Here is a 15650-nt window from a genome sequence, read left to right as displayed (position 1 = left end):
CATGCAAACACTCTACCAGACATACCTAGTTTCAAAAGGTTTTTTTTCCGTGGCCACACCATTTCACAAAGGCTCCAGAGTTGGCACTGTTTATGGTACAAATCAGCAGATGAAGGCAGAATTGGATGTCCACCATGCACCCAGAGCAACGACTTGCTTGAATTCAAACACAAAGATGAGATACCATCCAATTTTTTCATCTCAATCTACACAAGGAAAGTGCGAACAGTAAGCCTAGAACAATGATTCTCGGACTATAAAGAAAGATGAAAAAGAACGAGGAAAAAGGAGAAAATAAGTCAAAAGGAAATAGGAAGTTCAGGATAAGAACTTACCTGAAATAATTCTGCTTCTGCAGGACAAACCTCCTGCACTTTCACAGCATCTTTCATTAAAGATCGCCATGAGATCAGCCGACACTCAATCTGAGATGAAATGATACTGTTCCAAAAGAGCATATGATGCTCAAGGAGGTCATTGTATAACTTAAAAAGCACATCAAAGGAAGGTGACTCAACAAGCAAGTCAAGCACTTTTTCCTCGACCTGCCTCACGGAATTAAGAACGGGTTCAAAAGGTTGAGTTTTGAAACGGTCATTGAAGCTATTCTCTTTGCTCCATTGTTGAAGGCTAAGTCTCAACAAGCTAACACACTTAATCGAGTTTATTAGTAGGACGCGACAGGAATTTAACACACCAACAGATGGGCATAAATCAACAAATTCCACTGAGAGTAACGGGAGAGATGCAAAATCTTTGTCTACAGCACGAAGAGACATGAGCTCACTGCGTAACCGAAATATCCTTGTCCAAATAGAATGTTGTAGCTCCTTTTTCAGTAAATCTGAAAACAAATTGAAAAATGAAAAGAACGGCTGCAGCCGAGATCCAAACCACTCAAACCACCAAATGTAAAGCCAATAATCACTTTCATCGGCCTGTTCAATTGCCCAATCAGCAGCAAAGGATAGCTTCTTCTGGGCCAAAGATAACTCCAATTCACTTTGGGCACCATAATTTGTAAGCATATTTGAACCCTCGGGAAACATTACTCTATTCAACAATATAGCATCCATTAGATGAATCATCCTTGAACCTCCTACAAGAGGAGTTTTTCCATTTGCACCTCTGCTCAAGGCGCCATTCAACATGCTCGATGCAATCTGAGATCCCAATGATTCCAAATACATCACGTTTTGTCTAATGTTAGTCTGGTTTGAGTAAGACACATAATCCCTTAATTTCAAGGGGGTCGGCCAACCTCCTGGCAGACATAGCAAGCAATCTTCAGATGAATTGAATTTATAAAGTTCTGGCATTGATAAGTAAGAGACAACTGCTTGTGAAACAATGTGTTTCCCTTTTTCGCCAAAAGACGAAAGATATGTATGCTCCCAACTAATTTGGATACTCCAAGTAGGCCGGTTGCCATTTGTAATGAGCCGCTGAAATAATTGCACCCAGCGTGAGAGCTCAAGAAATGTGATACTTACATCAACATGGGATCCTTCACACTTAGCATAAAGGTGGGCTTTGGCCATCGTATCAACCAATTTACCTACAGGAATTCCTGAGAGGGCAATAAATCTCTTCACCTCTCTAAGCTCAACCTCATCAAGATTCTTATCGCATATCTTGTCTATCAACCAATAAGGCTGCTTCAAGTATATTTCAACCCCTCGATTTCTCATTGCTCGGGATACTTCACCGTAGCTAGGATTAACAGTGAGAAACATCCGAAATTTTGGGTGTGGGTGAAGAACCACTGCTTTTCCTTCCACAATTCCGCATTCATTAATGGTAATAGATCCAGATTGCTCAACCAAAGAGTTAATTCTATCAAGAACCTGCATGCAATAAAATATGACAAACTTAACCATCTACAGAAAATAAAAACTGAAACAAGAGGATGCTGAATCAGGCATAACCAACAAAGATTGCAAGGAATTCCACAATAGAATATACAAACCGTTGGATTGCAGAGGTTCGCATTTTCCAGAACAATCCATTCCCCATTTTCTATGGCCTTGATCAGCAATCCAGTTACCCATTCAAACTTGACAGAGTGTCTCCTTTTCTGACAATCGTGTTCTAACTTTCTAATTATGTTCAAAGTGTTGTCCAGGTCATTCTGAGACCAAGATAGAGGCAATGCTTGTTTGTCAATATCCTTTAGTTGTTCAATTATTTCAACTAACTGCAGTATGGAATCTCTCATCCTTGGATTGTGGATGAAGGTTGCCGAACTATTTGCATTTGATAAGAAGGCAAGCCATCGACCAGTAAGATCGTTCCTCTGAATGAACGCATCTGGGGAAGACTCCAACTGCAAGCTGCAGTACTCATTCATATATCTTTCAACTTGAGCAATAGCAAGATGATAGTGACGGGACGCATTATGTTGCTCAAAGCATCCAAGTAGCTCAGAAATATCAGTTGTGGATGAAAGATTTAATTCATTTAGTACATTTCCAGTCAACTCAGCAAGCAATCTTACCATCGATGTCTTGCCCGAAGATGGTGGACCAACTAGTATGCATAACCACTGATGCTTTACACACTGTGCCATAGCTTCCAAGCAGTTACGTAAACCAGGCAAATCCATAATGTTGTTATTGGATAACCGAGATGACTGATACAAATTCCTCTCGATGGATACATCTCCGACAATCACAGAGTCTGGAGTGAGCTTAACTCTAGGGTTTGGATTAACATATGGCTTCAACCCAAAAATTTGTTCATATAACTTCATAACTTCCACCCTATCACCAGGCGTCCGCATTCGTTGCAGATAAATGGGACTCAAGAAACAGTCAGATTTTGAGTTTTCAGATGCATCTGAAAGATACTATGAAAAGTTAGAAGCAATTCAAGCAACCAATAGACCAGCACAGAAAAAACAAGCAGTCACCTTCTATAATTTGGCAAGAACGTATCACGTCACGGAGATTAAATTCCCATGGGGAACCATCTTGACCGAATTTGTTATACAACATAGTCTCCTGATGTAATCTTTTATTGAATGCAACCAACTTCAATAAAAGAGATCTTTCAACTGATGGAAAGAGCGAGCTACATATGGAAAGATAATCTTCATCTACTAGCTCATCAACATATACCTGAATCAATAGGGAATTAGAAGGATATTAACTGCTAAACCCAAACCTCAAACCATATAAAACAGAAATGAACTCCGCCTGTTGAATCCCAAAATGTATGGACTATGAAATTCAAATGCTAAATTAAAAGTCCAGTGTCGAAGGAGCATACCTTAGTGAACCTGTTGAGGAAGGACTTAGGAAGGCCTTTCCGCCCACCTCCTTGATATGAAGGATTTTGACATGCAAAAACTCTGAAAGATGTTGGGCACTTGAAAGAACGGCCCAGCTCAGGAATGAAAACTTCAGCACGGTGGTCCAAAATAGCATTCAAACCCTAATTTTTTCAGTTAAAGCATCAATTCCATGCACCCAACAAGAAATCATTAACAGATTACAAAAAGATACTTTCAAATGAAAGACAAACCATCTTGCCACATTTTGCCTTTCTTAGTTGAAATTTAATCATTAGATAATAACACTCAAGCAACTACAATCATCTGAGAGAACTAATTCTTTCAGAGAGGTCCTCTGAGAAAGAGTGCCATGAGGCATAGACAAATCCATGAAGAAAAAGGAGAACAATAGTTTTGTCATAGACAGAGCGAGGTCTTAAGGGGAACAAGTCAAAGGAAGGTCATGGGACCACGAGTGATCCCCCCCAAAAAGAAACAAAGAACAATAGTTTAACAGTGGAAAGAGGAAGGTCCTAGAAAAACAAGTCAAAAGAAGACATCAAGTACAAGGGGGATGAAGTTGCTGACAGTACAAATTCATACCTCCAATACAGATTGTGGGGCTAGATTAAGTTCGTCGAGCAGAACCCACGATCCCTTCTTAAGAGCCTGACATTGCAGTACAGCAATTTCAATAAAGGAAACAAAAGCAATTAAACATGAAGAAAGTGCAGGTTGCCCCACCTGAAGGAGGATACCATCAGACCAGGCGAACTGTATCCCTTCATCACTTTCAATCGGCAAATCTGACCCCAACAAATCCATGATGTCTGTCTGCAGCAAGAAAATCCAGTTAAAAGGTCCAATGCCAAAGTGCTTAGGTGGAAAGGAAAAAACCTCAACCAAGGGAAAATGATGCACATATTTAGAACTAACAAGGACTACTTACCTGCTCAGATAAGTTGATCCTTACAACTGTATGCCCAGAGAATCTGCCGAGTGCAACAATTAAACTTGTTTTCCCAACACCAGGACTTCCTTCCAACAAAACTAGTGAGCACAAAAACCTCACGTTTTAGAGCGCTTGATACACAATCATATTAAGCCTTAAGGTCTGTTAGGTGAATGCATATGCATACTGAGTTATTTGACATGATCACAAAAGCACAAATGTTATATCATGCCCAATATAAGTTAGTTCAGAAAGAGAAATACCAGGCTTGTTAAGCTGCATAGCACGCAGTACCCTCAAGGTATTCCGGCGTGTGGTAGGGGCCAGAAACTCAAATCCCTCAGCACCAACACAGTCAGTACCTGAACAAGATGACAAGGATCTTCAGCAGTCAGATTCGTTACACCATAAAAATGCAATACGGTAAACACATCCAATTTGCAGTTCATGAAAGAAACAAAGTAATAGGTAATACCAAACAACACAACCAACAGACTCCACAACAATATTGGTCGCTCGGGGTCAAGTTTCAGTCATCTTTTTCATTGCCAACATAGTTCCCACAGTTTTATCTTGCGCTGCTAAGAATATTTATAGGATAATATAGTACCATAAAAATAAAGGTACTGAACAATATCAGTAGCAATAGACCAATTTCACTTGGTCACCACATCAAAGCACAGGAGGCCAGCTCTGACTTGATAGCTACACCACAACAGAAACATGCTAACACTTCAATCCCCAGGATGTGAAGACCAATTGCCCAGCACAGTGGAAATAATGGCCTATATCCAGAAACTTTCTCGCATTTTGTTCTGATGCTTCCCAGTCAGCGATGCATAGAGAAAAGACCCATAAGTTGCCATCATTTTCATCACAAATTTATGGATGCAAAAGCTTATTATTTCCTAAAACTTCTTGAAGAACCAAGATTAACCTCCGGACTCAATCAGTAGAACTTGCCCAGCCACAATTAAAATTACACCACACAAGCATAAAATCCAGTGATCCACCCCGCACTGGCTTTCTCTCTTTTAAAGATAAGCATTTTGCTTTATTAATAGATGTAATAGACATGGCAAATTCATATTTCCAGAAATCCATTAAATTCACAACTAGCTTAACTTATAAGATCTAACATAAAAGAACACCAAAAATATAGACAAATATCCAGCTAGTTTACCTTTCTCGATATAGAATGGATGGATTCCAAAGAGACTGTCACAATCCATGTTATCAGCATGACTTACAACTGATGAACTTCCAGGATTAGCCCAACCATAAGACTCCAGCCCATCAAGACTTAAGGGATCAAAATTTGGCTTGCACTCCTGTATTAGCACGTAAATATTTTATTCAGTTACTAAAATCAATCACTCCAGTTAAAATCTAACATTTTCTAATCGACGAATTTGAGAAATGGAATAGGAAACACCAACAACAAATAGCTTATATCTTGCTTCCTTCTAAGAGTAGACTCCAGAGTAACATGGACTTGCAAAGAGTAGATCTAAAAGAACAATGTCTGAGCTTCAATGAACAGCAAGACTTTCTTTAAGACTCAACCCACAATACTCGATCTCTCTCAAGAAGATGCTCAAGAGGTGTATTTCGGTACATATAGAGGCAAAGAAACAAAAAGCAACTCACAAACATACCTCTACTATTGAACTCCTAATACAGATGTCACTAAAAGGCATAAGACCAAAGAACAATGTAAGCAAGAGTTTGTAAAAGACTCAACCCCTCAATACTCGATTTCTCTCTAGAAGATGCTCAAGATGTATATTTCGGTACATATAAAGGCGAAGAAGCAAAAAGCAACCCACAAACAAACTTCTACTATTGAACTCCTAACAAAGGCATCACTAAAAGGCATAGGACGCAAGAAGAATAACACAAACAAGCCTACTGGAGAGGTTTCTTCTTAATTGGATTGCCAAGGCATCAGGAGACGACATATCAATTAAGATAACTTTTCACTTACATCTAATTCTTTATACCAAAAAGAGGAAGAGAATCTTTTGTCAGATAGAAGACGTTACCTTGAGTTTCTCCAGAAGGAAAGAAAGGCATTTTTTCCTCAACTCTGCAGCTTCACCTTTTGCTATATTTGTACCTGAAGAAGAGAGAATTGCGGATTATGAAGACAGCGACGCCCAAGTGATCATGCAAGTAATAAGAAGGTATTCTATGTTGAATAGATTTACAAGTAAAGCCAACTCAGAACTGATAAAAGTATTACAAAATCAAAGACATGAATTCTTCAGCTAACAACATTATTGCATCCAAGGTCATTCGCTGCTTGGGCCAGTCTTTCCAACTCTAGAATTAATACCACATATCGGAGGGGCCCCATCTTGACCTGCGGCTAGCATATCAAGGTCCATGCACATCCACCCCACTGTACCCAAATACACACATCCAGAATATCCTAAAATTTGTCATTGCTTACTTAATGCCGTTAGCATAGCTTCTAACCAAATATATATTGGGAAACACCCCCATTCTTGGTAGGGATTGGTTTCAAAGGACCGGAAATATCTGGTAGATATAGTAAAGAAGAAACTTTATAAATTCAGTACTGCATGAACATGTTTCCAGAAACTTCAGCAACACGAAAACACAAACGTGCCATTATCCAGTCATCAAAAGTGCACGTGCAATGCCTTTCTTGCTCATGTGCAGAAATCCAGTAAGTAGCACCCACAAAAGTGCCAGGAGAATTTACCAACCAAACCAGAAACTACACAAAAAGATAGTACTCAGCGAGCCAATAACAGTCTTGCTACTAAGATGCCAATTGTTATCAGGATGTGAGAGCAGAATCATGGAATTCAAGAAATAATATCAAAGACATTAAAATAAGCCTAATGGTGAACACAAACTCTATCCCTTGCTATAAATGATTGATCATACTTCCTATGTGATACTTCTATTTTCTTTTGACCTTACTCTCCTGAAGCAGCTAAAGTTTCCTGGTCACATATCCTTTAATAACAAGGTGTAACAAAAGTATATTGTTGAAACAAACGTACAACTGCTACATCAAAACAAATAGGGTTCTCTTAAATGTACTGATGAGATGATGATCAACAACAAGATATACTCGTTTCATTGATTCATGGACAAATAACATAAGTTGTAAACAACTAAGAAAACATACCCAGACTAATTCCGTCCAGCAAAACAAGGAATGCACCATGTATAAATGCAGATTCAGCTGGTAAACTTCTCTCCGCCACATTGATAAAAGATACCCAAGACAAGAGATCCCTCACAGTTAGTATTCTTCCTGTCTGTAAAAGGTTGAACCACTGCGAACAAGAGATTTATCACTATAAGCAACCACAAGGAATTAATTTTTCACACTTAAATGCATTTGACAACTTAGAATCAGAACAGCACTTATAAAATTGAAGATTACAAGATAATAAGAGCACAGGATGTTCGGCAGGATAATTATAATTATGAGGTTGCTAGTTGAAAAACTGACCCCACTTTTCTCAGCTTGTGCTTCGTTGAAGTGCTTGTGTTTTGGATGCAGAAATGAAATTTAACTGGCTAAAGTGAAGAAGTATACAATGAGGAATGTTCAACATACAACATTTAGTGGTGTGCTTCACAGCATTATCATTTGAAATAAAACTATAACAAACAAACTCTCCTTCAACACATGCGCCAGAAAAGAACCCAAGCTTCTCGTAGTGTTTTTAGATGATACTGATAAACAAAAGTAAACAAAAAATTGAATTTCATGTATGATATTGGTGTATATTGCAACATTCTCTAAATCTTTAATTAATTTACAATGATCAATAATCGAACAAGTAAAATCTGGCAACGACGAAGAACAAACTAAAACAACATACCTCCCAAAAGTTTAGCATGGCATCCACAATGTGAGCAAGTTTTGGGTTAAAAATTCTGCATCAATTGAGTGGAGAAACTATAAGAATAACTAACAGGATTTATTACCTTCATAAAATACAATATTTAGTAAGATAAACTCACCTCTCAAGAGCAATACTTTTAAGCTCCTCTATATCACTAACGGAAGGAACCCATATCTCCGTAAACCGATTGCGAAGAGCAGGTGATAGTTCTTTCTTACCATAATCTCCACCAGGGTTCATTGTGGCTAGGAGGAAAAAATTCGGGTGTGCAGTTACGTTCTCAAGTTGAGAACCTCCTTTCTCAGCCAAGGACTGCAAACATTGAGCAAAAATACCATACAAAATAAATACAAAAAAGGAGAAAAAGATGTTAATGTTTATTAGCCCAAAAAAATCAGCACCAAACACAGGGTCACTCAAAAGTCTTATAATGAGTAAAATACACTCCACCATTAGCACTTAAATATATATGTTTTATATTTTTATTGAAGATGTTTGAAGGTGGTTAAGTGAAGGGAAAATAGTCAGGAATCTACGTTAATATTATGCCCTTGTTTCTCTTTAACAAATTTGAATTTTAAGTTAATATAGTAATTGATATGCTGTGCACTAACCCACTTAAAATTACCCATTTGTTTCAGAAACAAGGCGATTTACACCATTCACTTCCATGTTTATTTCCCTCCCATTTTCCACAGAATCTAATGAAGTACAAAGTATGCAGCACCTAATCGACTAAAGGCCTAATCTTAAGAACAAGTCCACAGCAAATCACCACTAGTCTAGTTCACAAAAGTAGTATGCAGTTCAGCCACTAGAAAACCCTGTTCCTGCGTTTGCTCTATGAACTAGAAAATAGGAGTTGAGACCCAACTAAATGCAAGGGAAAATGTGATTTCCTCAGCTGAAGAACTAAAGAGGACAAGTGCCTGTTACGGATACTCTGGGACATCTTCTGAAATGGAAAGGAAACTACTTAAAACACTGAATCATAGTTTCAGATGCATCCAAAGTAGAGAATATAGAAATTTCAGTGGTGTGAACAATTCACCACGTATAACCATATCACAAACAGAGACAATTAACCGAGCACGCCAACAAGTTGTCTACTTCCTCAAATGACAATGTCCAGTTTGACTGAAATCCTTCAAATACTTAAGAAATAAAGACAAATGGTAAAGAGGAACACTTATGGCAAGGAGCAATTTACAAGATATCACTCACCAGTTTCCTTTCCGGTTCCAAAACACTGTTTAATCTTTCAAGAACACTATCATCAGCTAAAGATATCTCATCAGCAAGAAACAGATCACCACTCTTCATTGCTTCAACAAGGGGACCATCTTGCCACGTAAAAATGGTCTTCCACTTCCTATAAAGCTGGCACAGATCTAGATATAATTTTTCTACATAACCAAGTTCATTTTCAGTGACTTCAGGATGAGACACAGAATGCTCCCTGTAACTCTTGATGATTAGAGATAGCATATTAAGAGTAGGAGAGGCCTGGTTGATGTCCATAGAGATTTCCTGCAGAATAGAAGAAATCAATCACCATAAAAGCAAATATAATGAACAACTGAGAAAATGCAATGGAAGAAAACTAAACAAAGTGATCAACATACGACATCTCCACGGAAGTGGATAAAAGCCTTTGAGTGGACCAACTTGTCACAGAGACTTTGAAAGTCCATACTAATTCTTGATCTCTCGCGCATGGGGTAAAAGCCCTGTTCAAGTTGTAAATGTCAAGGAAAGCACAAGGCGGCTGAGAATGGAGAAAGAAAAGGCAAGCGAGAAAGACAAGGACAAACCCCAAGAAAATCAGAAGTTTCCGTGTACTGATGGCAATTCAATACATGTAACTTTGAACCCAGCATGATACTAAGCAATTGACAAGCTGTTGTTTTCCCTCCACCAGTCTCACCGACAAGGAGGACAGGCTCACGCATCTTATAACACCGCTCAACCAGAAAGTACACCCTCAACAGACTTTTTGTCCAAATAATTCTGAGAAAAGAAAAACAGAAAATTAAGGTAGCAAACTCGAGTACCAATAAAAGAGAGCTGCGGCAACAAGAGATACTTACTTCCCAATATTTTCAGAATGTTCGGAGTAGTTACTGATCTCCAAAGCACTATCTCCACCTTTTCCATCCTGGACGGAAAAAGATCATACATCTTTACTTCCCACATCATGTAATAACTCAGGTCAAAAATAGCTCGCCATCAGTCTGTCTCTTCTGATGCCAAAGTTACTCTCATTTACTAAAAGACATGAATAAATATAAAGGGAAACCTTCTAATCCTTTTTCCTCATTGGAATTTAACTGGCTACCACATCATGAAAACATATATAAATGGATAATAATGCTGGCAGTTGGGACTAAAAACAAACAGTACCTGCTTGTACAAGTCCTTATCAGAAAATCTTATCCTTAGCTGCTTCTCCAAAACTTCTTTAACAACTCTTTTCTCGGTATCATCACGCAGCCTTTCAGCCAATAAATAGAAACCATCATAAGCTAGATCCTCATAGGAGTTACCAAACGTCCTGAAACGATCTGCCCATCGGAACAAGTCACGTGGTGTTATGAATCCATGTTTTCCAGCAAAAACCTTACTACTCTGCCTGTGCAATTGCAACTCTTTCATGATACCCACCATTTTTTTTGCATAACTTCCAGGAACTTTGCACCTCTTCTCCAAAATAGTGCTCAATTCCTCTTGTGGAATTTCATCAACATGAATCTCCACGAAACGGTTGCGAAATGCTCGAGAGAGCATTTTGCGGCCCCCATAAACAACAGGTGGATTTTGAGTTGCAAACAACATAAAATCTGGATGAGCACGAATAGTTTCCTGCAGTTCGGGGACAAAAAGTTCCCTATTGTCATCAAGCAACCTGTTCAATGCTTCAAGTACATCAGAGGGAGCTAAGTTGAGTTCATCAAGAACAATCCAATGACCTTTACGAACAGCTTTCACAAGTGCACCCTCATGGAAAACAAGCTTTCCACTTGCATCAGTGATATAAGAACCGAGATACTCCTGGAGATCAGTGTGTTCATGATTATTGATTCTTACAAATTCATGACCAGTTATTGAAGCAAGAAACCAAACAAGGCTAGTCTTCCCACTAGATGTTGGTCCCTGCAGCAACACTGGATATCGTCCAATAAAAATTGCCCGTGCAAGATTCTTCAAATGCTCCTTGACACTCTTTGTTAGCACATAGCTCTCCAACATATTATCAGTTTTGGAGTGTGATTTAACCATCAAGTATGAATCAAAACGGAGTGGTGCAGGTATGACTCCACCCAACAGCTGTTCGGAAATTAAGCTGTTCATTAATTTTGCACTAGCATCATCTAATAAATTCAGAAAGAACATACTAAACCCATCATAAACAGATTTTTCAAGTCCAAAATGTTTCTCGGCCTTCCTTAAGTATTCCAATGCCCGGTACAGAGAACGTAAGCTGTAATGAGGCTTCTGGTTTGCCCCATCTTGCAGCCTTTCTTCAGATTCCTTTGCTGCCTTGTAGAATTGCACAATTTTATGTATTAGTTTCATATATGAAGGATCATCATCTATGAATTGATTAATAAACAAAACCAAGTCTTCATCATCCAACACATCATCAACAAAGTATTCCGTGAATCTACCCCTTAAAGAGATCGGCAAGTCTCTTTTGCCAGCATCAGTCGCGGGGTTCATGCAAGCAAACAGGCGAAAGTTGGGATTCCGGCAAACATAATCTATATCGCCCCTCTCAGCCAAGCATAGTGACCCTTTCTCATCTTCAAGGACCCCAATAACTCGCTGCAAGATCTCTGGAGGAGCCAAATTCACTTCATCAAGCAATATCCATTCACCATTTCTGAGGGCAGTAATAAAAGCTCCTTCTACAAACGAAAATACCATTCCATCCGATGCACTAACTTGTGCATGAGCTCTTTCAAGTTTATTTGAAAATTTTTCCCAGGCCTTCAGTAGATCCTCGGTTAAAGGTCTCTTTCGCTTCTTACCAGAGCTGGATTTTCCTATTTCAACTATCTTCCGTATGCCTTTCTGAAATCCACTTAATAACATTTTCCAGTTCTTATCAGTTAAAAATTTCCTTAAATGAGTAAGAAAGCCTTCATTGTCCTAAACAGAAAATACAAGAATGTAAGCAATCATCTACAAGGAGGATTGGACAAGTACAGATACTTGGGTAAATGTTACCTTTGATGAAAATGTATTAGTGAAAAGATTCTCAAACTCCTGATAAAGTGGAATACAAAGAAACCGTGCATCGACAGGTTTGAATCCACCTAACAGGTCTGCAACATCACTTTGCTGACTTAAGTTCTGGAACACAGAGGACAATGAGCAATTGTCACTATAAACAGTCATCCAACAATTTTCCGTAATCATTAACAGGAACATACCAAAACTGTAAGTCTCTGGCCAAGCCTTGTGGCAAGAGTCTGTACAAGAGTAGTCTTCCCAGTACCCGTTTCACCAACCAATAGTACAGGCTCATTAAACTTAACAGAGCAGGCAATCCTCTCAAGAGCATGTACGGAACCACGGAGCTCTACAAACGGCTTCCTATTACGATTTAGCTGTGACAAACAGATTGTCAAAGTCAATGCATATAGATGCTCAAAGAAAACAAGCCAGAAAACAGAGTACATCAAATGCATTCACTCACAACCATTTCAGCACGTTGAAGGCTAGCCCGTCCAACTTGAAACTCAGATTTTAATTCCTGAACACACTCTCAAAAATTGTAAGAAACACGCAGATGAGCACATTCACAATAACTGCATGTATCATCACATTACAAATAGCAATACCTGAATAATGGGCTTGTTTACAGGATATAAAGTCTCAGCAGCTGAAACAGACCACAACTTAGCAACCTCTCTCATGATAGCCAACCGATTCTCAGCTGAAGTAGAGAAGGATGCAAAAATATCTATGGCCTGTAGACCAAAACCCAAAGTTACATTCAAACACTTCAGTTAAACCATGTCTCTACATGAGAAATGTAGAAAATCACAGCAGTTGTCCCACCTCTTTACAGATACTGTCACACAAATAAGCAGGGAGCCCATCCCGTCCAAAGCTAAAGCCCAAACTTGCAACTCGCTTGCACAACTTAAGAAGGTCTCTTTCGTTGCAGGGAAATGGTTTAGTTAATAACTTGCCGCAAAAAACATTTAAGGACTACTTACATACACTAAAGTATACCTCAGTGTGAATCTGTCATGATAACTTGAAGAAGCAGCAAATCCCAATTGGGATCTTGTAAGCAGGTTCACCCTTTCAAAATTCTCTGTAGAAGATGCCAGAAAAGAAATAATAAATAATGCTTCTCATAAGAAGCCTAAGGTATTCATTAATCTGTAAAACTCAGGAAACCTATGAGTTTCTGTGCAAGAGATTCCAACTCCGGATACCACTCCAGCACAATATTTAGCAAGTCCTGATTACTGGGTGGGCCTATCATTATCTTCCGCCAAACAGCACCAAGAGAATTCCTACCTGTTACCATGAGAACAAAGAGAAAAGCAAAGGGTATCATCTCGTCACAAGAAAAACAACATAATAGTTAGACTACCATGCACTCTTTCACAACCTTGGTTCAGAACACTACTCCTAGAGTCATAGTTTTATAAAGAGAAAAACAAATTTGAAAGCTTCAGAGGAACAATTATAAGGCGTAGAATAGAAGTTATCATATCATATGCAGCGCAGGTATGATTTCTCATGATGAAAGTGGGAAATGTTTATCTACTTCTTAGCTACTTCCCATACAGACTCAGTAGCCCATCATATACAACTGGGACGAACTTTTTTGCCAATCATACACCAGTATAAGTTATGAAAGAATAGTGATAACAGCATAACCAAATGGATCAAACAAAATAAAAAACCAACTGCCAATTCATACAGCAGAAGGTGGTGCTAAAATTTTCTCTTGTTTGAATAGCAATTTCCACCAGCAATGGGAATTGACTTGACTAAAACAATATACAAAATAATGGCAATGAAATAACTGGTTCAGGTTACAAAGCATATGATTAGAAGACCTTTCATCAATAGTGATACAAGAAAATCAAATAATGTGGAATTATAAATCTATCAACTAATGTAAACACCAATAAGAAAGTCAAGCTACAGAGAGATCACAGCAAACCTTCAGTAAAGCGAGACGCGTCTGTATTTGAGCTTGTCACAGTGGAAAATAGCCGAAAACTCTCATTCACTCTGACTGTCTGCATAATACTTCTTTGATCAGCAAAATTAATTCAACACGTCGTTAAGATTACGTCAAGCACAACATAACAGGAGAAAACAAGTCAACAAACTGATGCCTTACACAGAACGTTTTAAAGTACACAAGACTACATAATGATCTTGCATACAAACATACAGATAATGCCTGTCTGTTTCGTCTAGTATGTGGTATTTTTTAACAACAAAGCAAGGCAATATCCTATTCCATTCACGGGATACTCTATTCTGCATCCATGCCAATCCCAAGTTCATCAAAACCTACATCTCTATGACAAAAGATCGCTCCATCATTTTCAAACTCGTACTATATGGAATCGAACATAATAGAAAAAAGACCAAGCAGTCCCTTGAAAAAGCAGTCCTGGATCTAACTGTTTCCATGGCCAGGTATGAGGAACCAGGTAAAGATCACGAGTTAACCAGGCAGCGCATATAGAATCTCATACAAGTATGTTAGGCTTCAGCCAGGTCTATGATCGAGTCATAGACTCATGGTATGCAAGCATTTGAGGTCTAATACGATTTAGGATCTGCTGTATTTTATCAGGAGGATAACACTGGGATGACGTAGACCTTACACCCGCCAATAAGTTTAACTGCTTAAGATGGTTTCTATTAGCATATATAAAACATTCATGATTGCTAAAGAAAAATCACAAACTAGAAAAACATTATAAAAGATTCATTGCTTAATTTAATCTGCAGTCTCTATTTTGATGGAAAATTGAAGAAAAGAAGGCATGGAATATCACTAACACTACTGCATAGCAATGACCAGTCTTGCAGAAAAAGACATGAATAATGAAGGTAAACTTGATCTTAGCATGAAATTTTTCTCTCATCTTTATTGTAAGCTAAAAACTAAGCACTACCTTAGAGGAGGAAAAGACAAAAGGCCCTAACAATGAAGAGACTGCATACTCCAAATTGCAGTTATTTCATTTCTTTGAGCAGTGAGTCCAAATCCCCTCATACATGTTAACCCCCAAAGTGGCTCATTGCACATTGTGTTCTGTTTTTATTTTTTTAAGTTTCTTTATATTTTCTTCTTTGATACGTGCACGGCAACTAGAAGGATGTTACTTAATATATCCAAAAGTACCACTGCAGGGGCAAGGCCTAATAATACATCACAAGAAATCATAAGGTAACCAGGATAAAGCTAACCCACTCGGGAGAAAATAACAAAAAGATATGTACAGAATCCAGTTTATATTATCTTTAAACAAAGGAA

The 15650-nt window shown here is 38.4% G+C and overlaps 1 protein-coding gene across 4 annotated transcripts in view; it reads right to left on the bottom strand.

The window, feature by feature from the left end:
* LOC105157851 (midasin-like protein) overlaps positions 1 to 15650 on the bottom strand; it is a 39036-nt gene that overhangs the window by 18303 nt on the left and 5083 nt on the right. For 3 of the 4 annotated variants that reach the window (XM_088878815.1, XM_088878817.1, XM_088878816.1), the window contains exons 10-36: positions 14316 to 14394; positions 13538 to 13660; positions 13367 to 13451; positions 13190 to 13286; positions 12970 to 13098; positions 12825 to 12881; positions 12559 to 12735; positions 12353 to 12478; positions 10526 to 12274; positions 10213 to 10280; positions 9937 to 10132; positions 9748 to 9852; positions 9347 to 9652; positions 8241 to 8434; positions 8099 to 8153; positions 7393 to 7543; positions 6272 to 6345; positions 5410 to 5557; positions 4490 to 4588; positions 4224 to 4324; positions 4019 to 4108; positions 3878 to 3943; positions 3271 to 3435; positions 2912 to 3119; positions 1970 to 2838; positions 336 to 1847; positions 26 to 206 (exon numbers count right to left, since the gene is read on the bottom strand). In XM_088878815.1, coding sequence (XP_088734941.1) covers positions 26 to 206; positions 336 to 1847; positions 1970 to 2838; positions 2912 to 3119; positions 3271 to 3435; positions 3878 to 3943; positions 4019 to 4108; positions 4224 to 4324; positions 4490 to 4588; positions 5410 to 5557; positions 6272 to 6345; positions 7393 to 7543; positions 8099 to 8153; positions 8241 to 8434; positions 9347 to 9652; positions 9748 to 9852; positions 9937 to 10132; positions 10213 to 10280; positions 10526 to 12274; positions 12353 to 12478; positions 12559 to 12735; positions 12825 to 12881; positions 12970 to 13098; positions 13190 to 13286; positions 13367 to 13451; positions 13538 to 13660; positions 14316 to 14394 — 7210 coding nt within the window. The remainder of the gene's footprint in view (positions 1 to 25; positions 207 to 335; positions 1848 to 1969; positions 2839 to 2911; positions 3120 to 3270; positions 3436 to 3877; positions 3944 to 4018; positions 4109 to 4223; positions 4325 to 4489; positions 4589 to 5409; positions 5558 to 6271; positions 6346 to 7392; positions 7544 to 8098; positions 8154 to 8240; positions 8435 to 9346; positions 9653 to 9747; positions 9853 to 9936; positions 10133 to 10212; positions 10281 to 10525; positions 12275 to 12352; positions 12479 to 12558; positions 12736 to 12824; positions 12882 to 12969; positions 13099 to 13189; positions 13287 to 13366; positions 13452 to 13537; positions 13661 to 14315; positions 14395 to 15650) is intronic. The other variant, XM_088878818.1, reaches the window with a different exon arrangement.

This window comes from Sesamum indicum, linkage group LG3 (genome assembly GCF_026168435.1).
Source record: "Sesamum indicum cultivar Baizhima isolate 11 linkage group LG3, ASM2616843v1, whole genome shotgun sequence".
Taxonomy (NCBI): Eukaryota; Viridiplantae; Streptophyta; class Magnoliopsida; order Lamiales; family Pedaliaceae; genus Sesamum; species Sesamum indicum.
This window is presented reverse-complemented; position numbering and strand designations above follow the sequence as displayed.